The 25346-nt window shown below is 40.9% G+C and overlaps 2 protein-coding genes across 3 annotated transcripts in view; one reads left to right on the top strand and one right to left on the bottom strand.

Annotated features, from left to right (window-relative positions):
- LOC306928092 (synaptonemal complex central element protein 3-like) overlaps window positions 1-19667 on the bottom strand; it is a 49609-nt gene extending 29942 nt beyond the window's left edge. For both annotated transcript variants that reach the window (XR_013790631.1, XM_079508012.1), the window contains exons 1-3: window positions 19311-19667; window positions 17977-18058; window positions 16742-16789 (exon numbers count right to left, since the gene is read on the bottom strand). The gene's annotated coding sequence lies outside the window, so the exon portion shown is untranslated. The remainder of the gene's footprint in view (window positions 1-16741; window positions 16790-17976; window positions 18059-19310) is intronic.
- Window positions 3120-24708, top strand: gabrp (gamma-aminobutyric acid type A receptor subunit pi; the record flags this gene model as incomplete). Its single annotated transcript, XM_079507989.1, has 10 exons — window positions 3120-3177; window positions 16722-16797; window positions 17324-17436; window positions 18419-18486; window positions 19990-20207; window positions 22386-22468; window positions 22644-22781; window positions 22925-23077; window positions 23766-23959; window positions 24367-24708. The coding sequence occupies exons 2-10, from the start codon at window positions 16733-16735 to the stop codon at window positions 24706-24708; spliced, it is 1374 nt and encodes a 457-aa protein (XP_079364115.1). The 5' UTR covers window positions 3120-3177; window positions 16722-16732.
- Between the last annotated feature and the right edge of the window lie 638 nt (window positions 24709-25346).

Genomic DNA, 25346 nt, shown 5'->3' with positions numbered 1-25346 from the left:
ATCTAAACATATATAGCTTGCTGCTTAGCAGAAATGGAAATAAAAAAATGAGCTCTAAAGATATTTAAAATATGTTTTTTGTGAACGGAAATGACAAAAAGATTATTCAGATTTCGGGGGGTGTATAGTTCCACACTCTATAGCATTCGGAGATCGTGGAATAATTGTCTGGCTACGCGAGACTACTCTGGTTTGGATAAGCATCTTACAATTAAAGCTACTTGATTCAATTAGCCAGGGGTTATTAAATGTTTGTCTATGAAATCAGCTATTTTTTATTTTATTTTTTTTTACAAATATCTTCACGTACAAAGTAACATATGTGTTCCTTGTGAGTCAAGGCACATGTGTAAACAAGTTCCATGGCTTTTGGCCAAATGAGGGCTGAGTTATGGCTGTTCAAGTGCCTGTTATCGCTGCTTGCAGCGATAACAGGCAGTAATTACTTCTCCCTTCTGGCCCCCTTCTGGCCCCAAAACTGTGGAATGCACTCCCCGTTGCAGTCAGAACTGCAGCATCACTCCCAATCTTCCGCCGTAGTCTGAAGACCCACCTTTTCAGACTCCATCATGGCCCATAGCACTTATCCTACCCCCTTATATAGCACTTTTTAGACTTAGATAGCATTTGAAACAGACTTATAGCATGTCATGTAGACAGCACAATAATTGCATTGTATATAGTCATAGCACATCATAGTAGCCTACATATGTATAGCATAGTATAGTATATATGTATAGTTAATATGTATAGTGTCATTATATAGATATGTTCTAGTTACGTTCTTAGCTTACGCATGTTTCTTGATAAATGCATTTTATATATGTGATGTATTCCCATACTTTTGTTCCTGCCTAATGTAAGTCGCTCTGGATTAAGAGCGTCTGCTAAATGCCTAAATTGTAAATTGTAATTGTAAAATTGCAGTAAACGCTTACAGGCAGTAAGCGTTTTCAAACTGCTCAAAATGGCAGAAAATCTGAGAGCAGAGCTTACATTACTACCCCGGAATAATGATTCCAAAAGAGAATTCTCATTTACTGTTTCCGCTGACTATCTTGTGGATTTGTACAGCACAATCTGACATCATTTGAAATCATTTGAAAATGTTCACCTAAATAGGGGTGATTGGACAGTTGGGGCACCTCATTATTATAAAATAAAAAAACTGGTGTGCATGTTCACATGACCTGATGAAGATCCACAGGATCCACAGGACAGTATTTGTACCGTATCCATCCATCCTGCATCTTTCACCTACTGTATATGACATTCCTAAAATACGCCTGTAGTTGAAAGTCGTTAAGCGATTTACTAGCAAGCTGGTGTGCCACTAAACCGAGTTGTAATGCCCCGGTGACTGTGCATACTAATGAAGGTGGTTAGGCTACATGTTATACTATCTTAATGTTAATTTCATGCTTTGGAACAAGTCGTTTCTTTGAGTTAATGAATGTGATGGGGGAGTGCTGCAGTCTGAACGTAAACGGACAATTTTGTGTGTGTGTGCGCGTGCATGTGCGCGTGTGTGTGTGTAATTGCTAGCAGCACTGCTGGGGCCAAGAGTGCTTCCATCAAGGACCCTGCCTTTCAATAGTCGTTATGGAGACCTGGAACTCAATCACGGACTCCTTTCTAACGCACTATCCTCTTTGATTCTAAATGTAATCCATCAGCCTCGGCTCTCATCTACTGACACGTGGGCACGCTCTCTCTCTCTCTCTACCAATAGCCTATAACATGCTTCTCTGATTGCAGGGCCGTAATCTTCACCTTCACAGTTATGTTCCCTGTTTTAACAGGCCTCAATTCTTGCGCTCCTGGTTGCAATACATTCCATCTAGGGGTGCACGCTTATGAAATTATGACCGATATCCGATCTCCGAATATTTGCAGGGTCATATCTGCCGATACCGATTCTGACCGATTCCGATATTATACAGAGGACCACAAGCTTAGGCCCTATAGGGGCTTGGCCCAAAGCCAATTAATAAAGTATTCAATCAATAAATAGGATATACTGTACTCTTTTCCAAGTGTCTGTTTTCACAACTGAATTACTACTGAATGACACGAGTACACAAATTAAATGTAGATATGGCATTTTTATGGCCGATATATGGCCAATTCCGATTATGCTACCGATTAATCGTGCATCACTAATTCCATCCTTTATCTTATATAAACATAAACCCTTTCTCTCAACTCAGATTACTAAGGATTTTTTTAATCCTCCTGCTACATTCTCTACTGCTCCTTCATCCACCCCCCCTTCTCTCTCTCTCTCTCTCTTGCTTCCTTGACCAGTTTTACAGGACCACTATACCATTTCTGTCCTTGCACCTTCAACAGCAGGCCCAGCCCTATACACATGGAAATTACTGACTGACTGACTGACTGACTGACTGACTGACTGACTGACTGACTGACTTTCTAACAAGATGCAAGAAAGAAAGAAAGAAAGAAAGAAAGAAAGAAAGAAAGAAAGAAAGAAAGGTTCCGTTGAGGACTTGAGATAATGACATTAATGTGTGGAACCGAGCAAGTGAGAAAGAACCAAAACTAATGTGATCCCTGGATGGAAATATAGGAAATTTGAATTTCCAGAGCCCAGGTGATGGATGTAAAGAGAGCATGACGGAGTTAAGGGGCAAAAGAATGGTAGTGTGGGCGAGGAGGGGAATGAGAAAAAAGGATTGGCATAAGGGGATCATCCTGGATGGATGGATGTGGTGCGTGCGCGTGTTGCCGTGTCCGTGCGTGCAATCCATGCATGCATGTTTATATGTGGAGGTAGAAGGGGGCAGCAAGAAAAAGGGAGCGAGGCAACACAAATGAGAGAGTGAGCAAGCTGGGAAAATGAAACGATGAGAGAAAGGAGGGGGTGCACACTGCACAGTGGAGCTGCAGGGAGATGAGCGCAGCTGTGGAGAGACGCGCACACACTCTCACACACATCCACAGCCACACACCCACTAACAACATAGACAATATACCGCACAACATTTCCGAATACACTTGCCAACAATGATTTATTGGTAGTTGGGGAATCTATTCAAATGAAACCATATAAATACATTGAGTAAAAGAGCAACCTGTGTCAGCAGAGAGCAGAGGAGGGGAGAAGAGGCAGGAAGAGATAAACGGAATGACCCAAGAGTGAAAGATCAAGAACAGGTAAGAGAAAGAGAGAGAGAGAGAGACAAGAAGAAAGCATTGGAGGTAAAGAGTGAGAGAGAATGAGAAAGCAATGGTGAGAAAGAGTGAGAGAAAGCCATTGGGGAGAAAGAGTGAGAGAAGGTATTGGAGAGAAAGTGAGAATATGAGAGAGAGTGCAAATAAGATGAGAACAAACGGAATGAGTGGAATGAGGGGTTTGGAGATATAGAAATCCTTTGTTCTGTTGCAGTTGAAGGACAAACTAATGGACTAATAAGACTAATATGGGCTGTATGGGCTGTGTGAGCTTGTGCGTGCGTGCGTGAAAAAGAGATGGAATAACCCATGTATGAAAGAGCAAGAAGGTGAAAGAGTGCAAGAATTTAAGAAAGCATTGGGGATAAAGAGTGAGCGAGACGAGAAAGCATTGGTGAAAAGATGGATATAGAAAACTTACGGGACAAACTAAACTTCGTACAATCTACAATTTAGACGCGCTTATCAAGAGCGACTTACGAGTGTGACATACTGTAGTATTAAAGATATAAAGATTGAGAGAGAGAATGAGAAAGCATTTGGTGTGAAAAAGAGTGAGAGAGAATGAAAAAGCAACAATGAAAAAGAGTGAGAGAGAATGAAAAAGCAACGATGAAAAAGAGTGAGAGAGAATGAAAAAGCAACGATGAAAAAGAGTGAGAGAGAATGAAAAAGCAATGATGAAAAAGAGTGAGAGAGAATGAAAAAGCAATGATGAAAAAGAGTGAGAGAGAATGAGAAAGCAATGATGAAAAAGAGTGAGAGAGAATGCCTAGAAGGTCCTGGGTTCGATTCCCGCTGGGGACGCTGTGGGTACTGGGGGCGTGTTCTCTCCTCCGCGTCATCAGTGCCCATACCCGAGGCGGTGTTGGCGAAAGGGCCTTTCTGTGTGGAGTTTGCATGTTTTCCCCGTGTCCCCTAGGGTAGGTATACACCCTCACAAAAAACATGCAGTAATCCTGGTCTCTAAACTGCCTCCCCCTGGCCAGCCGGGGCGCCTGATTGAGGGGAAAAAAACTGGTTGGAATAACGTGTTCCTGGAATAACGTGTCCGGCCAGTGAAACTCTCCACTGTCAGGTGAAAAGAAGCAGCTTGGACTCCTCATGCATAGAAGGAAGCATGAGGTCAGTCCGCTGCCATTCCCAGGTTGGCAGAGGAAGTGTAGCGCCCAGGATTACATTATACTTGACACTGGGTGAAAAAATGGGTTGCAAAATCGTGGGATAAAAAATTAATAATTAAAAAGAGAGAGAATGAGAAAGCAATGGTGAAAAAGAGTGAGAGAATGAAAAAGCATTAGACAGAAAGAGTGAGAGAACTAGAAAGAGTAAAGGGTTAGTTCAGATTTTTGGACTTAAAGTTGTAGGAAATACTTTCCATTAATATAGTCGTTGCAAAGGTATTTTTTGATTGCCTGAGTCCCGTGGTGGGAGTTCTGCTCTGGTTTTGGTGAATATTAAGTAGTTCCAGTCATTTTGTTGGGGGCAAAACTAGCATTTTGTGTCCAGTATCACTATGCCAGCACCAGCACAAAACCATAGTTCCATGTGACAGAGGGGTCAAAGTTGAACGAAAATTGCACTATATGGTAGAAATAGGTCAACAATACAAATGGTGGATACATTTATTTTTAATGGGTGGCCCTCAGACCCCCACCAAATGACCGGAACTAGTTAATATTCACCAAAACCAGACCAGAACTCCCACCACGGGACTCAGGCAATCAATTAATACCTTTGCAACATCTAAATTAATGGAAAGTATTGCAACAACTATATTAATGGCAAGTACTTCCCACAGCTTTAAGTCCAAAAAACTGAACTAACTCTTTAAGAGAAAATCATGAAGCCTCATAGAGTGAGAGAATGAGAAGCATTGAACATTAAAAGTGAGAGAGAACACCAAAACATCAGAGAAGAGAAAGAGTAAGAAAAGGTTTTGAGAATGGGAAAGAGTGAGATAATGAGAAAGCATCACAGAGAAAGAGTGAGAAAGCATCACAGAGAAAGAGTTCTCTTGGTGAAGAGCCATTCTTGTTCGTTACGCCCCCCCCTAGTGAGACCTTTCACTGTCGGGTGGAAAGAAGATGTTGGCTTGATGGCCCAGGTATCGGAGGAGACCCGAGGCTTTCTTCACCCTCCCAATGACTGATTGTGGGGGTTAGCAGAGATGGAGTACTTGTAGAGAGGCTGGGGAATTGGGAATTGGCTTTACTAAATTGTGACTTGAAGGGGAGAAAATGTCTTTTGTCTTGAAGGGGCATGTTTTGCACAATAACAGTCTTTTCATTATGTCTGCCCACGATCTCTGTGATTCATACAGTACGTTTGTTTACCTCAGTCACTGATACTAAAATCTGATTTAATTTTTATTTATGTGACTTGACACCCATACTGTTATAAAACGAAAATAAAAAGATTTTGAAAAGAAAAGCCATTCTTGTTGATCTGCCGTCTTACATTTCCTCCAAATTCGATTTGGTCAAAATTTTGATTTGATGTTCTATAATGTGACATGTTCGATGTAGTATTGAAGTGTAATTTTATTTCTGCCACTTGGCCAGTTCCCACTTGTAAAAGAGACACAGTCTCAATGTGTTTTTTACTGGTTAAATAAAGGTTAAATAAATAAAAAATAAAAAGAGTGGGACATGAGAAAGCATCACAGAGAAGAGTGAGACATTATGAGAAAGCATCACAGAGAAAGAGTGAGACATTACGAGAAAGCATCACAGAGAAAGAGTGAGACATTATGAGAAAGCATCACAGAGGAAGAATGAGACATTATGAGAAAGCATCACAGAGAAAGAGTGAGACATTACGAGAAAGCATCACAGATAAAGAGTGAGACATTATGAGAAAGCATCACAGATAAAGAGTGAGACATTATGAGAAAGCATCACAGAGAAAGAGTGAGACATTATGAGAAAGCATCCCAGAGAAAGAGTGAGACATTATGAGAAAGCATCACAGAGAAAGAGTGAGACATTATGAGAAAGCATCACAGAGAAAGAGTGAGAGATTACGAGAAAGCATCACAGAGAAAGAGTGAGGCATTATGAGAAAGCATCACAGAGAAAGAGTGAGACATTATGAGAAAGCATCACAGAGAAAGAGTGAGACATTACGAGAAAGCATCACAGAGAAAGCGCGACAGAGAACGAGAAAACATCGGAGAGAAAGAGTGATATGGAAAGCATCCGAGATAAAGTGAGAGAGGGTGAGAAAGCATTGGTGAGAAAGAGAGAAACCACTGGAGAGAAACAGAGGGATTGAGAAGCAGCGGAGAGACAGTATGAACACAAGAGACAAGAGAGAAAGAGAGAGAGCGAGAGAGAAGTCTGAGGCAGGGGTTTGAGAACAATATAATATGGATATAGAAATCCTTTCTTCTGTTTGAGTTGATGGACATATAATGGGATGCATCATAAGACAGGTGTGCGTGCATGTGCGTGTGCACGTGTGTGCGCATGTGCGTGCATGAGAGATAACGCTAAAGAAGTGTCTGTAGTCCCATTCTACAGATTAGTGAGAGGAGGAGGAATGTGAGAGGGAAAAGACGAGCACGAGAGGCGGTGGAGGAATTACAGGATTGGAAAGCAGGTGGAGACTTAACCACTTTCACCCTGCAGGCATCCCTATTTGGGGACCATAAACAAGAAGAAAAAAGGAATTAAGACAATGTTCTAATATTGAGAAAATTGCAGTTGTACAAGCTCAAGTAATTCGTCGTAGGCCTCTAATGCCACTATGCCAGTATGAAATATAGGATAAGTGGTTGAACTTGAAGCTCCAGGCAAGTAGAGAATAATGACTGCAATAGAAAACTACGGAATATTGTCTGCAGGACACATTGTACTATAGATACCCCCAGGCTATAATCAATATTTATGCTGGGGTTGTTTGAAATATTTACTACAAAGGCAAGTAATATATCTGATATTTAATTAACTCCCTCAGGATGTATAAAATAGAATGCTGGGGCCATGAGGGGAAAAACATGGGGTTCTTCGGTACGTCAGTATTACTCAGGTCTAATTACTTTGGGGTAGCCGGCAGAAACAGATATATGTATACAAATACAATACACGATTTAGAGGACTGACGCCTGCTGCAGACTGCAGGGTGTGTAGAGAAGATGAGGCGGCTTGGCTGGCAGGCTAAAGCGATAAATAGGTATTTATTTAGGAGACGGATGGTATGTGTCGGGAAGGTGTCGAGTGCTGGTGGGAGAGATGTGTTTAATGAGTCCCATAAATCAGCAGGGAACATATAGCCAGAGATGGGCGCAGTATTTTGAAATAATGTAAACATGTGCAAGCATCGAAAATGGGCAGTTTTTTTTCTCTCTCTTTATAATACAACCAGTTTATGTTGAGGAATTCACTCAATATAACAAACAGCAGTATAGCCCAGTGGTTTTCAACCTTTTTCATTATCAAGACTCATTAGTTATTCGTCATTTGAGCCACGGACCACCGTTTGATGACATTTGGTCTCTCAGACCCAAAACGAAAGGATATTGTTATCGTTGGGTAAAGTTTTGTCCACAATTCCATGCTGAATTGATGTTGGTAGCATTAGGAGCGATAACAGGCAAACGATCAAAAAAAATCTTGTACATTATCTAATTGTGTAGTTCTTGTGAATTAATATTAATGCAAAAAAAAAGTAACTCTTGAGAGCGTAACATGAAACCAAATGGACCCATCAGGGTCCATCCATCCAAAAGGTCCATTTGGTTACCAACTTTCGATCATTTAGCTGGGGACCACCTGGAACCCCCTCAAGGACCACTGGTTGAAAACCACTGGTTTAGCCCATAAACTAGAAACCGCAGTGAGATAACACAGGTCTTTGACAGGTTATTTATTCTCGACCTCTGTAATGTTTTTGACCTGCTGAAATTCAGTTTCAGCTTCACCGACTTGATTGCTCAGATGGTTATTATGACCGCTCGGGGGGAGCAGTTAGGGGTTAAGTGTTTTGCAAAGGTACTTTGACACTATGTGCCGGCCGGGAGGTGTACCGGTGACCTGAATATCAGATAACCTAGTCTCTAACTACTAAGCTACGGCTGCCACTACAAATAAGCATAACCCTCTTCAAATTTACAACATATCACTTAGATAAGCTTACAATCTTCCCTTTCATAATCAGTAAAACATGTGTCCTAACTCGCGGCACATAAATATCAGATCCTATCACATTCTTCCATTTGTTTTTGACAGGCCTGAAGAAATGTAAATGTGTAACGAGATACTTGATTTCATATTTTATTGAATCATTCTTTATACGCAAAACATGGAAAGTCTCCAAAATCATTCCTGTCCCTACTGTATATAAGAGGCTCAGAGCAACAATTTTAGACAAAGACCAGTGCAACAATTTTAGACCAGTTGCACTGAGCAGTCACCAGCAGCCTATGTAACTGTATGGAGGGGGTCCTATAGACAGCCATCTTTCAGCATCGAATGGTTTGAGGCCGAGGTACGGGACATGGACAAAACGATTGATAAATCACGCTGGGCAAGACCTACGCTGTAGAGTGCATTGCTGGAATTTGGCGGAAGTACCGCTCAAGGAAATGGCGATGCTTTACAAATCTGTTTACATTATCCGTGTATGAAACAAGTGTTGTGATTGGTCGGAAAATACATCTGACGGATGTTCCGGCCCAACACTTCCGGCATGCACTCTCTGCCTTAGGTTGTGACCAGGCTTTTCTCTTTGCAGATGAGTAAGGCTGGGACCGAGGCTATTGATAAATAGAGTTAGAAAAGTGTTATGATGATATTAGACTAGATATTGACTAGTCTTGGTATAGCCTAAGTGTTGTATTTTTCCTGGTTTTAATCACTTAAAGGAAGTAAGTTCCATTGTTTTGTTAGTATAAGTATTACATTGCTGAATACTCCCATAGTAATCATTGCTTGTTTGTTCAGTAACAGGGGTTTCCCCATCGCTCCTGGTTGGGATACAGGAAGTGGGCTAACTCATATACCATTTGAAAATAGCCCATCTACATTATAGTATTAGTATTAGCCTCTTTCTAGAGGCCATGGAAAGCAGAATCTATTGCGATAAAAAAGAGCCAAGCTTCATTCGCAATTTCTTTGTTAAAATTTCAAATGTTTTTCAAATGTTTTTCCATCCACCAAATCCTGAGGTATAATGATATATATCATTAGCAAGTACGTAATTCCACAGTTTCACTTCTATGTCCAGGAGGAGTACTCATAGGCGGGTAGGAGTAGCGAGAGGCTCGGTCTCTGGTGGTGGTCGTTGAGATAGTGGATATAAGTGGAACTGTGGAGTTACGTAATTAACTAATGGTATTACCATTGTTTATACAATAGTGAGGACCAGGAATTGAGTTCATCATTAATTCATCATTAACCATTGCATGATAAATAGTAAACATTACAGAAGTTCACAACGTGGGAAGGAAGTAGGCTAGGAAGTATGCCAACTCATACAGGATAAACAAGTGGAAGTGGGCTAAGTGACGGGGGAAAAGGAATTGGAACATTATTATACAATTGAAATTGGTGACCCACCTGGAAATATATTTTGTTTATTATTATATTAGAGAGCTGGAGAGATGGAAATGTACGGAGCCCCTGAATGGCCATGCATTCAAAATATATTTTATCTTGTCCGTACAAGATAATATCTCGTCCGTACAAGATATTATCTCGTCAGGACAAGATATTATCTCGTCCGGACTTATCTTGTCCGGACGAGATAATTATCTTGTTTAAACGAGATAATTATCTTGTATAAACAAGATAATATCTTGTTTATACAAGATAATTATCTTGTTTAAACAAGATAATTATCTTGTTTAAATATCTTGTCCGGACGAGATAATATCTTGTACGGACAAGATAAAATATATTTTGAATGCATGGCCATTCAGGGGCTCCGTAGTAAATGTGAGTACTGAGATGTACACAGTTGATGTTGCCTGACAAGAGTTAGGGTTATGGGACAGGGTTAGTCATCCAGCTGAGGACAATGAGCACATGCATCAATGGCCTAAATCTGGGGGGGGGTGCAGCTTGCAGACTATACTTTCTCCTCCTCTGGTGGGGGCATCCTCTGCTGTGCAGAAGATGCCCCCGCCAGAGGTGTACAAAGTTTGCTCAACCTCAGTTCTTTTTTTTTATTTTATTTTTTTGTCATCAAAGTTTTTATTGATTTTACAATAAAGCATACAAAATACACATGACTTACACAAAAGAAAGAGACAAGAAAAACAAACAAAAAACAAAACACAACTACTCAATACTCAGTCATATTATTACTTGGTCACACTTTACAATTGAGCATGCAAATGTGTAACTATAAGTCAATCAGGATGGAATATGAGAAATATAATTCTGAGATTCTGAGAATATGAGATCTGTCTCGACCACATGACTATAGAGATAATGTGTACCGACTTGCGTGATGTGTGGACAAAATCTGTATGAGTAATATCAAGAAATGTGTTTTGAAAAAATGTGTCTGAACAGTCTGATTGGCTAGAACGAATTAATTTGTTTGCAACGCCTGTTTGGTCCTCAACATGATCTTCTTCCCTGAGTCCAGCCCCATAATAAACAGAAAATAAACGTTCAAGTGGATTGCCAATTTCAGCCAGTCAGGACCCATTTATATAAGCTTGATAGCACTAGTTCCAATTCAGTCTTCTCATTTCTTTGTTTCATCACTTCCAATTTCACTTGTTTACCCTGTATCCTGTGTGAGCTCTCTAATCCTGATTGGATAAAACTGTTATCCCGACCTGAAAATGCATTTTTATTTTTGAGTGGTGCAAACCACTCCAACAACTGGCTTTGTACCCGTGTACACGTGTTCGTACCAAAAAAACGAGCATGGTTGCTATGGTTAGTGTGTGACGTCACTGCACCACTCAGTTCACATGGGTGTGGTTTTTAATTACTAAAGAGCCGGAGAGCCAGGGAGGCCCATGCAATTAAACACTCTAGAATATAGACATTTAAAATAAGAATAATGAATAAAAAATAAGTTATTACCATACCTTTAATAATGTACGCATAGCCTACATATAATTGATCATGAATTTATCATGAACTCATTCGTGCAGGTCCTCTAATGGTGAAGTCATAATGACTTAACCAAGTGTAATATCGTCACTTTCGGGAGGAAACCTCATATGTCCAAAACTGTTATTTGCAGGATACAAATTCTAAATGCTTTTGTGTGACGCTTTAAATGATCGATCAAGTAGGGCATTAATTTACGGAGAAACACAAAACGTTAGAATATGGAGATAAGAAGTTTCTGTTCGACAGTAAAGCAACGCCATTTCATTTCAACCTTTATTTAGTTCTCTGAGAATTAACACACTGAGGGCTGGGAGCCTCTTTTTCAGCGGTGCTGAGATTAAACAAGTAAGACGCGCAAACGCGGGAAGCGAACGCAGCTCGTAAATTGCAATAACAACAATTAGAATAAATTACGTACTTTAAGGGTTTTTTTAAGTTCTTGTTTTTTTAAGTTCTTTTTTTAGTGTATGTGTGCGTGCATGTGTTTTTTTTAAAGTTTTCTTTAAAAAAAAATTAAGTGAAGTTTGTGTGTGTGTGTGTGTGTGTGTGTGTGTGCGTGTGTGTGTTTTTTGTGTGTGATACAGCTGCGCCCTCTGGTGGCGGGCCGGTGGTGTTACAGCGTGACACACACACACACAGACAGACAGACAGACAACTACAACAACATGAAAAGGGCAGGGAAAAAGAACAAAAAAAGATTGATGAATGTAAGAAATGTTCATTTATCATATGAGATATACCTGTACAGATATGTCTTACTGAAAACGAGCTAGGGAAACAAGAGAGCTATACTTGAGTGAAGTCTGTAAGGTGTTCCAAGTGGGCGGGGCACAGCACTTGAAAGCAGATCTTCTAGTGATGCACGCTATAATCGGTAGCCATAAAAATGCCATATCGGTATCGGATCGGTCTCAAAATAATCCAGATTAATTTTACTGATATTGATGACGCAATAATAAGGTAATATTTACATATAATAATAATAAGCAACCAGTCTGCCTGTCATTTTAGAGGTGTATTCGTATTTGTCGCTTTTGTTTTGTGTATTTCAAATGTTTGAAGGCAGCAGAGGAATTTTTCAAAAGTGTCTAGTAGGCCTACCTCTAGACTAGAACAAAAGCCAAATCAAATACGATGTAAAATCTTAAGTAATCTTTTTTTCTACATTTAATTTGTGTACTCGTCTCATTCAGTAGTCATTCATGGTTAAAACAGACACTTGGAAAAAGAGTATATCTATTGATTGAATACTTTAACAGGCTTTGGGCCAAGCCCCTATAGGGCCTAGGCTTGTTTCCATTGTGATCCTCTATATAATATCGGAATCGGTCAGAATCGGTATCGGCAATTCGGCAGATACTGCAAACAATCGGAGATCGGATATCGGTAATAATTTCATAATCGTGCACCCTTATGATTTTCCAAACTCAGTGGAGGCATGTGTGGTCTCAAGCATCAAATAGTCCTGAGGGCATTTATGATGAGAAATAGTTTTCCACTGTAAAATAATTTAAATAAGAGGGTGAACTTCCAATCAAAGCTTTATAAATTAGAATCAATGCAGGTCTTTCCTATAGTTGCAATTAAGGGAGGGCCAACCAACATTAAGGGAGGGCCAACCAACATTAAGGGAGGGCCAACCAACATTAAGGGAGGGCCAACCAACATTAAGGGAGGGCCAACCAACATTAAGGGAGGGCCAACCAACATTATTGTACAGTATGCAATGATGGGTGTTTTAGTTTTCACCTGTTATAAATGGGAGGGCAGAATGATAAACTGAGTTCAAAGTTTTAAGTGTGGTAGCTGATGCATTTCTGTATATAGTCCAGAGCAGAGAGGAATAGTGCCTCAATTGGCCTCTTTCTAGTAGGCCATGGAAAGCAAGATCTATTGCAATAAAAAAAGTGCCAAGCTTCATTCGCAATTTCTTTGTTAAAATGTCGATGTGTGCATTAAAATTGTGTTTTTCATCCAACCAAATCCCGGAGGTATTCATAATGATATATCATTAGTAAGTACGTAACTCCACAGTTTCACTTCTATAGGAGTATAGCGAGAGGCTCGGTCTTTGATGATAAGTTCATGATAAATTCATCACGTGTTCATCATTAATTCATCATTAACCGTTGTGTGATAAATACAAACATTACAGATCTACAATTTCACGCATCACACCGCATGAAATGTATAGTGCATAGAGTCAAAAGTACAATGTTTGTCTTTGAAACGTACAGTAGTGAGTAAATAATAATAATAATAATCAGACCCGTCTGAACTGAGTGGCGCTGTACTGTACGTGTGTGTGTGTGTGTGTGTGTGTGTGTGTGTGTGTGTGTGTGTGTGTGTGTGTGTGTGTGTGTGGGTGTGGGTGTGGGTGTGGGTGTGTGGTTGTTGGTTATTTCTGTGCTCGGAAGGACCCAGCCAGGGACCCAGGCAGACAGCCAGGGAAACACATTGTGGCTGCACCACTCAAAAAGGGGCGACTCACACGGTCGCAACAGATTGATGTATGCTTGTTGTATGAGATGTATAGCTTATGCAAGCTCGCAATGCATTTCCAATGGGAGTCACATGGTTTGACAAACATTTGTTGTATGAGGGGGAGGGGGGCAGTCGAAATACAGCCGAAAGCCATACAACAGCTTGTAGTCCAAAATGTTGTATCAAACCATGTGACTTCCATTGGAAATGCATTGGGGCGTCCATGACACTTACATCTTGCTTACATCTAGCATGCACCAATGTTGTATGCTAGATGGAAAGGTGTGAGTGAGGCCTAGGTAAATTGACTTTGTTACTGCATGCATGTCCACCACCAGAAATACAACTGAAGGGGGCCAGGGGCCGGAAGTTGGATGAAATACATGGCAGTGGATGGAGCCGGCTGGACCAGCTCATGAACAAACATCATTTATGAAGAATTTAGACCTTTGTCATATAATCAGTTCAGGAATATAAAAGAAGACATATCACAGTTTGTTTTCTAATAACTTGCTTTTCGATGTGCACAGTACATCATTTTATTGAGGCATCTAAACAGCGGCAGGTAGTGGTACACTATAGTTTCTGTCTCTGAGGTATGGCGAGATTTGGTTGCCAGACAGGAAACGGTGGACAGTCTTGCGATACTTGGGAAACTAGTTTGTGCTCGTTAGATATCTCTATAAAATTACACAGTGTACACATCAGGTGTACACATCGAGTGCCCCGGGGGCGGCACCTGTCAGCAGGGAGTGTTGGGATGGGAGGAGTAGTCCTCCCGGTGGGGGCTCCTCACTGGCAAGTGAGTCAGAATAGGATACAACAGCAGTCACAACACAGACATGTGTGTGGGGAGGAATTCATTGGCATGATGACTTAAATTGGGAAGAAAAATGGGCTAAAAAGAATTACTCTAAATAAAATAAAATAAACAACAACAACACACACAAGTCTTTGTGGCCTCATCTAAGGTAACCAAAGTATTGTTCTTAAAAATGTTGGATTACATTATGTAACAAACAGATTTTTAGAGAGTGTAGCGCTACGAGTCATCTTGCCATTTGTCTTGCAGTATCTACTGTGGATGGATGGTTAAAGAACTCAAAATAGCCTTGGATAACACACACACACACACACACACACACACACACACACACACACACACACACACACACACACACACACACACACACACACACACACACACACACACACACACACACACACACACACACACACACACACACACACACATCAATATGTCTGTAGTGTACACGGACAAATAGTGAAAATCTATACAAGATCACAACACGTTGCATTGCAATGTGTTGCTATTTTTATTTATTTTTAACTTGAAACATTTAAAAAAAAAAAAAATTATAATGATGATTTTTTTGGACCACCTCCAAACTAGTCTCTCGAGACACTGTTGAACAAATTCATAGGAAAAGAAGGTGCTGTTTTTCCTTTGTTTTGCCAATGGGTTCCCAGATTGCCTCCAAACAGACAAGGCCTCACGCCACGTCTGCAGACATTATTTTTAATTTAATTTCAAATGCTTTTCAAATGTATATTTGTGCTAACTTGACTAAATACAAATACATTGGACATTTAAAAAAAGACAATAACATTTGAATACTAGGCCTACTCATTAAGCTACTAATTTAGACTGAAGTAAGTAAAGTGGGTCATGTTTGCATGTTTGGAATTGTAACAGCTGAAACAACAATATATCAGTATTCTGATATTAACCTGAGGGCCACATTAAGTAAAGGTGGGGGGCTGCATGTGGCCCCCGGGCCGCCAGTTGCCCATGTATGATCTATGGACCCTGTTGTGGGCTCATAACCGCCAAGTAGCCTAACGGTGCCTGGGGGTCCCTAGTTCCTACTCAACAAATCGTCCGTCTCTGTTGCGTGGAAACCTCACTTGTGTCCAAAACTATTACTTTTCAGGATTAAAAAAAATAGCAAAAGTAGCAGAACTATACAAGCTGGTAACCATTGGTGGGAAAAGTACTCAATTGTTTCACTTAAGTAAAAGTATCAATACTGCAATGTAGAACTATACTTACAAGTAAAAGTCTGGAATTGAAAATGCACTTGAGCAAAAGTACAAAAGTATCAGCATCAAAATGTACTTAAAGTACCAAAAGTAGAAAGTACTCAATGTGCAGAATGTCCCATGTCAAGTTTTCAAATGTACAATTGTTTTAACAGCAGATCTACAAGCTTCCAACATGTGTACAGTTAATGCATGTTTTGTAACAATAATCAAAATCTACAAAGTAACTAGTAACTAAAGCCGTCAAATAAATGTAGTGGAGCAAAAGCATAATATTTGTCTCTGAAATGTAGTGGAGTAGAAGTAAAAGTACTGACATTTTGAAATACTCTAAAGTAAAAGTACCTCAAAATTGTACTTAAGTACAGTGCTTAAGTAAATGTACTTACTTTACACCACTGTTATCTTGTACTCTGTGTGTAGAGCAGTGGTTTGGGGACCACCAGTGGACCTTGAGGGGTTCCAGGTGGTCCCCATGCTAAATGATGGAGAGTTTGTAACCAAATGGACCCTTATTAGTTCTTTAACTTTTGAGAAGTGTAAAATGATTTTACGCTCTCAAGAGTAAAATCATTGTTAAAACATTTGCATTTACAAGAAGTCTACATAATTAGAGAATGGAATTGTGGACAAAATCCTAAACAACGATAACAAAATTCTTTAGTTTTAGGTCAGCAAGTCTTAAATCTCATCAAATGGTGGTCCGTGTGGCTCAAATGCGGAAAAAAGAATGGGCCTTCATATGAAAGAGGTTGTGAACAATATGAACAATTACCTTGGTCGTGTGCTGCCACCGTGTGGTGAAAGTCAACAGTGGCATGCAGATGAATGAAACCAGATTCATGGCAGGATAATGATAATGAGTATTGTTGACAATAATTATGTCTTTCCCCCCCTCAGTTGACCCCATAATGACCAACCTTCAACCGCTGGCGCTGACCCTGCTGGTCATGTGTCTGTCATGTGGGCTGCAAAGGTGAGAAGGCATGCAGAGGTCAAGGGAGTACCGGGTTTAAATTTCCACACAAACATTGATATTATTAATATTGATCAGACATGCATTTGATGTTCTGCTTTATCTCTGCCAGACACAAACATACAATTAATTTATCATGTCCGTCAATTCTTTCTATTCAGGGGTCATCAATGTGTTCGTACACAAACAAATGTTTAATTGAAATGTTTACACACCATTATGTTCTTATTTTGATCATAAGACCCAATTACTGAATGGCAAGTCTCCTGGTTTCATTCAGAATATGTATGACACTTACTTACTATGACACTATGGCATATTAGGAGTCAGTACTAGTGGTTCTCACATGTTTTATTTGCCATTTGGTTCCATCTGAACACGCTCAGAGTTACAGAACTATTACTGCATGTCTCTTTATGCGTTTCTGGTAATATTATTGTCCACTCACTGTGTATGTCCAAAACTGTCCACCACAAGCCAACATGGCGATGACCCCTGTTTCTATTCCTTTCCCTCCCGCTCTCAGTGTGTTCATGTTCCCCAGCGGCCACCCCTGGGGAGACTGGAATGACTCGTTGCAGCCCACCATCCAGAAGCTTATGAAAGGGTACAATCGCTACCTCAGACCAAATTTCAATGGTAAGGACTCTGAGGAGTGGGAAGATTGGAATAAAGTAATGTGTGTGCAGCAGATTGCATGCTTTGAATGTTATTTAGATCAATGGTTCCCAAACAGTGGGTCGGATCTGCTATTTTCACTAGTTTGTGTCCCGGGGGAATATCACATTTCTGTTTTGGGTCAGTACAGGCTGAAAAGTTTGGGAACCACTGATTTCGATAGCATGCCGAGGCAGCACTGACTCAGGAGGTATAGAGTAGCGCTCTGGCAACTGTAAGGTTCCTGGTTAGCCTAATTGCAGGTCTAACATTGACACAAAAAAACACCGCCCCCATACCCTTTACTTGATTCTGGCAGCAGTGCCAGATAGGAGTTGAGGCCCCTGAGTAATTTTTCACATTCGTTTTGTCCATTTTTATTTTCTTTATTTTGGGGGGGTGGGGAGTGGCAAAACCACCAATAAAACTAAATAAACAAGAACTAAACACAAATCTCATTGAATTGGTCTGCAATACTTCATTTCATCATAAAAAAATAAAATAAAATAAGACTGCACCCACCCTAGCCCAGTGGTAAATCCAGCCCGGTCTGGTAGGCGTACAGTACATGTAGATCCCCCTCATAAACTGGCACACTTGATTTCTGAAAAGGGGATATAGAGTAGAATTCCACTTATTAAAACACATCACTATATTGTCAAAATGAATTACAAAAGCAATAGCATTTGTTCACAAGTTTCCTTACACAGTATTAGGCTGAATAATCCTTTGTCTTTTACCGAAACACTCAAATTCAGTCTTTGGGCCAAAAGGAAGGCCGCAAACCTGGTCGCCCCTTTTGTGCCCTGCTCTTTCGTTTACCTGGTATCTTAATAATTACTTTGTACTCTCTCTCCATTTCATCTGTCATTTGTTGACTAGCATTGATAACATTTCCATTCTGCACTTTGTTTGCTGATAAATGCCTAAATTGTAAATTGCTCTCCCTGTCTGTCACACACAGAAGGTCCTGTGGAGATTGGGATGAGCCTCGATATTGCCAGCATCGACGCCATCTCAGAAATAAACATGGTATGCATACTTCCATTTTATGAATAATAAATAATTTATACAGCACCTTTCATGACACGAGTGCAGCGCAAAGTGCTTTACAAAACAACTAAAGTACAAAAACCGAAACACAACAAAAATCGAAGCACATTGAATGTGTGTGGGAGTTACAGTAAGTGTAAGAGAGAGACCATGTAGCTTATGGGGAATGAATGAATGAATGAATATGCCTTATCCATGGTCTCTCAAGGTCTAAATTATCTAAAAACATTTTTGAAATAATTTAAAAAATATTGTAGGAAACAACCTTGGCTGACCTCATTACTTTTAAAATGTACATTTTATACCGTACTATTACAGTACATCGTCTTTGATCGATTGAAAATTGTATTAACAGTTTGTAGAATGGGTATAGTTGCAGGAAAGCACAGGTCCATACAAAATCTGCTAAGGTGTTACAGCCTCCAAACAAATATATATATTTTTTGGATATTTTTGCAGGCTTTTCTGCCTTTATTTGATAGTGACAAAGCTGAACGGGTGGAGAGAGATGGGAGGGTGACAGACACGCAGCAAAGGTCCTCAGGATCGGGATTCGAACCTGCAACACACTGTCAGGCTGGATTAGCGGCCTAGGTGCCCGGACCACTAGGCCAGCCCAGGCACCAAACAAATATTCTAAGTAATCTGTGGCTCAAATTGGAGACCCAAACATAAAGAAGGACATCACAGAAGTTAACGGTTTTTATTAACCACTTTTCCACATAAAGTAATTGATTCATTATGAATCATTACAAATTGAATCAGTGCAAACAAATAATATCAATGATCAATAAGTACTTTACCAAACAGAAATCAGGAAACCAAGAGGGACCTGGAGATGCAGGCCAAAAGCAAGAATGACCCCCTGGCCTATAGGGACGTAGAAGCTGCTAACTAAAAAAAAGACAGCTCTAAACTAAAACTAATAGCTATAACAAAAAGGTTGACTACCGGCCATCGCTAGGCCAACGTAAATTAATAAACTAAATCAAGGTTAACTGGAAAAAAAACTGTTCAACAAAAGATGGTTTTAGAGTGAGACTGGGTTGTTACTGGCTCTGTGTCTGCCTTCACACTGAGCTGAGCTGGCTTTTATAGCAGCAGGACTGTGGCAGGTGACAATTGGGGAACCAGCTGCAGGTGTGCCAGTCTGGGTGTGTCAGTATGAGTGGAGAGGACAGTGGGGGTGGCACAGACAATGATTGAATAAGTGAGTGTCTGATTGTGTGTGAGTGAGTGATGTCATGGCCACACGCAACAGAGGATAAAACCAGAATAAGCACTAAGACTTGTTTACATAAGGGTCCTCCATTTTCAATTCATCAGAAGATTTAACCCATTCTGGACGGGAACCCCTCTTGTTGTTTTAAAGACATAAAAATATACACTTCTATGCAAAAAAGAGAAAGAAAGAAATAAAGCATCATTACTATTCTTTTGCTCTTATGCTCTTTTATTTGTCTGCTTTGTAACTCTCTGCAGGACTACACTGCTACCATCTTCCTGCGCCAGCGGTGGTGTGATTCTAGACTGGTGTTCCCAGGTAATGAGAGTGTCAGCGTTGACGGACGCCTGGTATCTCTCCTCTGGATCCCCGACACCTTCATCCCCGACTCCAAGCGTTCTTTCTTGCACGATGTGACGGTGGAAAACAGACTCATACGCATTTTCAGCAATGGAACCGTCCTTTATGCCCTGCGGTACAACAATATCTCCACCTTTGTGCATATAATTGATTGTGAATTCACTACGACTTCACAACGACTTAATCTAGTCATTAATTTGTTTACTTTTTAAAGATAAAAGGTGGCAGTCATGGCTAGGAAGTTCGAATATGTAGTGAAGAACAAGCTTAATGTGTGTGTTTTAAAAAGAGTGCCGTGATTTCTTTCCCACCCTAAAACATGTTCATCAGGTATTATTATTATATAAGGAGGAAGTGTACAGTATTTGTTAAAATGTCTAGAGGAAGGAGATGCTAGTCACAGAACTTATAGCACCTATAGGCTGCTAATGCAGCCTGACAGAGTATCACGGGTTCAAATCCCAATTCAACGACCTTTGCTGCGTGTCACTCATCTCTATCCCCATTTCCTGTCAGCCTACTGTCCTATCAATGAAGGCATAAAAGCCCCTTAAAAAAAGGAATATATACAATATACATTGCTCTATACCTCATGAGCCAGAGCACGGATACAGTAAGAGTAGGCACCTGAGAAGTTTCACTAAAACTGTTTCAGCACCTCAATGTGAAATTAGCAATTCTTATTTCTTTCTCCATGTCCTTTCTCCATGAAATAATAAGTATACATGATTTGAACATTCAGGTCTTTCAACTTACTGTTTATGCCATAATGACAGACATTTAGGCCTTAAATGGCAAATGTTCAAGCATGTTCAAATCATTTATATACTTGACCTCATTTCAGACCATTCCCAAAGCATGTACTCATAAATCTACTCGCATGTATTCTTTATTTGTTTTACATTTTGGAAACGAAAATGGCAATTTTCCATTGAGGTGCCCAGGTGCTCAATCTTGAGCCACTCCCACCCCTTCTTGAATCTAAAAATACTAGGGATGCACCCATGAATCGGCCACATAATAGTATCGGCCGATATTTGCCGTTATCGGTCAATATCGGTATCGGGATTGCAGTAGCCGATATTTATCTGTTGTTGATAAGCTTACATTTTGCATCGTCTATGTCGGTGTGTTGGTTATCTGCACTGCAGCCACCAAGCTGTAGATTCTGAACATTTATTTGTTGTATTGAAGATGTATTTGTTTCCCTGGCACAAAAGGGGTAGCCTAAATAAAAAACAACAAAACCTAAATAAACATATATCGGTATCAGTATCAGCTATCGGCTAAATTGATATTTTAAACATCGGTATCAGCCAAGAATTCCCCTAAAAACACTAATTATAAGTTAATGTAATGAAATGTAGCTACAGATGAAAGGGCATAGTCTGGATGTATTCTCTGTGGGTACACTGCTCTATGGGTACAAAGCCTCTGGGTCAGCCTGTGTGTGTTTTTACATAATAACATTGTTTAGTTACATTTGTTCTACTCTAGTACTACAAAGACAATGGTAATGAACCACAAATGGCTGTTGGGTTGTACTGTGCTAGTGTGCTTATAGTCAATGAGCTTCAATGAATACCACAGGTTTTTTTTCTCCCTTTTCTCTCTAGAGAAACAGTTGTGTTTGTGTCGCAGAACATTATCTAAATCTCCCCTGAAGCCAAACAGAAGGGTAGTCTAGTCTGTCCTCCTTTTGTAACTGATCTCATCATACTGACGTTCAGCTCTGAATAACAAGTCACCTTGCCCTAGTCTACACACCATTACACATCTCCCTATCCATCAGGCTCACAGAGGACATTACAGACCATTTGACTGCCTGTCCCGTTACACGCAATGAGCAACAAACGAAACCCCTGTATTTGGGCATGCCTGACACAGACCTCTGACAGACAGATATCTCCATATAGGCATAAAAGGGACTCACACAGACAGACAGACAGACAGACAGACAGACGGGTACCATGGGTACTCTAACAATGAGCACAACGGGTATTATATTGCATAATTGATGGGTGAGGCATGGATTTCCAACTTGCATCGTTCCGGAGCAGGCCGGTGCCAGTCTGGTCAATAGTAATCTTGATCAAATAGACAGATAGTGATGGTGACTGTATGATGTTAAGCTAAAATACTATCAGGAGTATCATTTAAACTGTGCAGCCCTGATGTCACAGGAATACCTGTTTTTAGAGTGTATTTGATTTATTTATTTGGGGTCATTCTATTGCTGCCACTAATGATCTGTCTGTCTGTCTGTCTGTCTGTCTGTCTGTCCGTCCAACAGCATCACAGCTACCATTGCCTGTAACATGGACCTCACCAAGTACCCCATGGACAGACAGGTGTGCACCCTGCAGCTGGAGAGCTGTGAGTACCTGGGAGAACACTCTGGAGATGGAAATAGGTTGTTGTCGTCGTAGTCGTCGTCGTCGTCATCATGATGTGTGTGTGTGTGTGTGTGTGTGTGTGTGTGTGTGTGTGTGTGTGTGTGTGTGTGTGTGTGTGCGCGCGCGCGCGCGCGCGCGCTTGCACGTGTACGCAGGGGGCTATAACTTGCAAGATGTGGTGTTCTACTGGACCAGAGGGAATGACTCTGTGAAAGGTCTGGACACTCTGCGTCTGGCTCAGTACAGCATAGAGAGCTACCACACGACCGTTTCAGAGGCTGTGTATGAGACAGGTATGACACATATTTACGAATTGCAGCCATTATGAAGGATCAAATATATATATGAGCAAAGCAAAGATTATATCTCCAGACATGGACGCTACAACATTGCTCTCTTGATATGAATCCTCTTCTCCGTGTGTCTGTCTTTCTAGGGCTGTACCCTAAACTGGTGTTGCATTTTGCGCTGCGTAGGAATGTTTTGTTCTTCATCTTGGAGACGTACGTTCCCTCCACTCTCCTGGTGGTTCTGTCCTGGGTCTCTTTCTGGATCAGCCAGTCATCTGTACCGGCTAGAACCTGTATCGGTCAGTAGCACAGCGTCTTTATTGATGCAGTAGTGATGGTATTCCAAATGACACCTGCAATTATTGGATATAGTATTATTAGTCAGGGAATATTATCAGAACCATGTCCAATAAATTCCTTACCAATACCTTTCTTCACCAATGTGTTTGTAAAGGTGTCTACACTGTCTAGTAACATACACATCTATCTCACAAAGACTGAAATTCAGTTTCCCTATAGGGAATCTTTGACAGCTGCTATAAGTTGGTGTACCATTAACAACCTATAAGCAGGCAAAATGTACTCAATTTCATTCTGCTTTAAGTAGCATGTGACGGGTCAAACCGTGTTTTTCGATTCTGAATCAGTGTTAAAAAACACTGAAATCAGCCATAGCCACATGTCCAAATGTGATGATATCAGTGTTTTTTGTGCACTCTGAGAAAAATAGCAAGCTCACAACACGTTGTGAGCTTGTAGATCGGCCATTTTCAGCATGCTACCAATTAAGTGTAAAATCTGTCATTACGAAGCCATAAAGGCCTAGCTGCCAAAATCAACTGTAGATTTAGTCGACTAAAACTAGACTAAAACTTTTCAGATGACTCAAATATTCACTAAACTAAATAAAGTCAAATTGAACACTGATGGGAAGGTTATGGGGGTGGTTGATACAGGAAGCAGAATGTCACCCCTCTTGTTCATTAGGAGTGACGACGGTTCTGACGATGACCACGCTCATGATGGGAGCTCGCACTTCGCTTCCCAACGCAAACTGCTTCATCAAGGCCATAGACGTGTACCTGGGGATCTGTTTCACCTTCATCTTTGGGGCACTGCTGGAGTACGCATATGCTCACTTCTACATAATGCAGCACCAGACCGTGGAGCAACTGCACAGTGTGAGTAGGCCGCTATAAGGGATAGTTCAGGTTTTTGGACCTAAAAGGCCTGAGGCCGAATCTGGGAACACCTTCTAGGGCCTGACCTAAGGTTTCTGAAAACCTTCAAATTCTGATTCTTTTTTAAAAATAGTTATGTTGCTACATGTATAGCAATAGCTCAGGCCTACTGTATGTGTGTAAAAGAGTGAATTCTCGCTACAGGAATTAAGAGGTTCAATTATTAGTAGTATTACACTTAAACTCGCTTTCGTGGCAGGCCTGGCAGCAGGTACGTTTAAGGGGTCAATGACCCATTTGGACCCCCTGTGGCATCGGACCTGTTTTCGTGGTATACGAGAAGGGGGATCAGAAGGTACAGTAGAAGCCGTTCCGGTTGATTGATCACAGTCCGTTTCTCCTCTCAGCAACTCCTGAGGGAGATGAACGACTCCAAAGGAAACGGCTCCATCCCCATGGTGAGCTCCAGCCAACCCGCGGAGGAGGTGGGCGCCGCCCCCGACGAGCCGCCGGACCTGTCCCTAGTAAAGAGCCACCCAGAGAGCGACGACGGCAGCTGCACAGACAGGGCGGGGCCTCCGGCGGGGAACAGGCGCTGCCTGACATCGGTGAAGGACGCGTCGCGCCGGGTCGCGTCCGTCTTCGTCATCGAGAACCCGCACAACATCGATCGACACGCCCGCTCCCTTTTCCCCGCCGCCTTCTTCTTCGTCAATGTCCTCTACTGGCTTTACTACCTCTTCCTCTAAAAGCACTGCTTCCCAAACACTGGGTCGGGACCCGTTTGTGGGTCGCGGACACATTTTTATGGGTTCCTTTATTTTTTTGATTCCTACATAGCTTTTAATTATTTTTCAAAACATTTACAGAAACATCCCCCCCCCCCCCCCCCCAAAAAAAGGTACATTTTTCATGAATTGAAAACAACATTTTCAGTAATTGCAGAGAGAAATAAAAGAGAAATCTAAGGAATTCCATAAATTAGAAAACAAATGTTTAAAGGACAACTTTAGTTTTTTTCAACCAAGGTTCATGTTTTAGGATGTTATTAGAGAAACTAAAAGATGAGTGTTGTTTTTTTTTCATTTGCTGCTTTCTTTCGTTTTAGGGATTTTAGCTGTTTTTGACAGGGGGCGGGGGCATTCGAGCATGGGGCTAAATATGTGAATTTTTTACAACATTTTATAGCGATTTCTTTTTTAATTATTTACTATAGTCCTAATAAACCCCAGGAAATTTCATCTGGCCACAAAACATCACGAGATCTACTGAATGTGTCAAACTGACATTGAGCCTATGACACACAGTGTGGCTTCCCCCCAGTAGGTTACCTTCACATTCAGTAGATCCTGTGATGTATTTGTGGCCAGATGTAATTTCTTGGGGT

This window comes from Electrona antarctica (genome assembly GCF_951216825.1).
Source record: "Electrona antarctica genome assembly, chromosome: 1".
Classification (NCBI taxonomy): domain Eukaryota; kingdom Metazoa; phylum Chordata; class Actinopteri; order Myctophiformes; family Myctophidae; genus Electrona; species Electrona antarctica.
The sequence above is the reverse complement of the archived record's forward strand: the minus strand, read 5'-3'. Positions and strand labels throughout refer to the sequence as shown.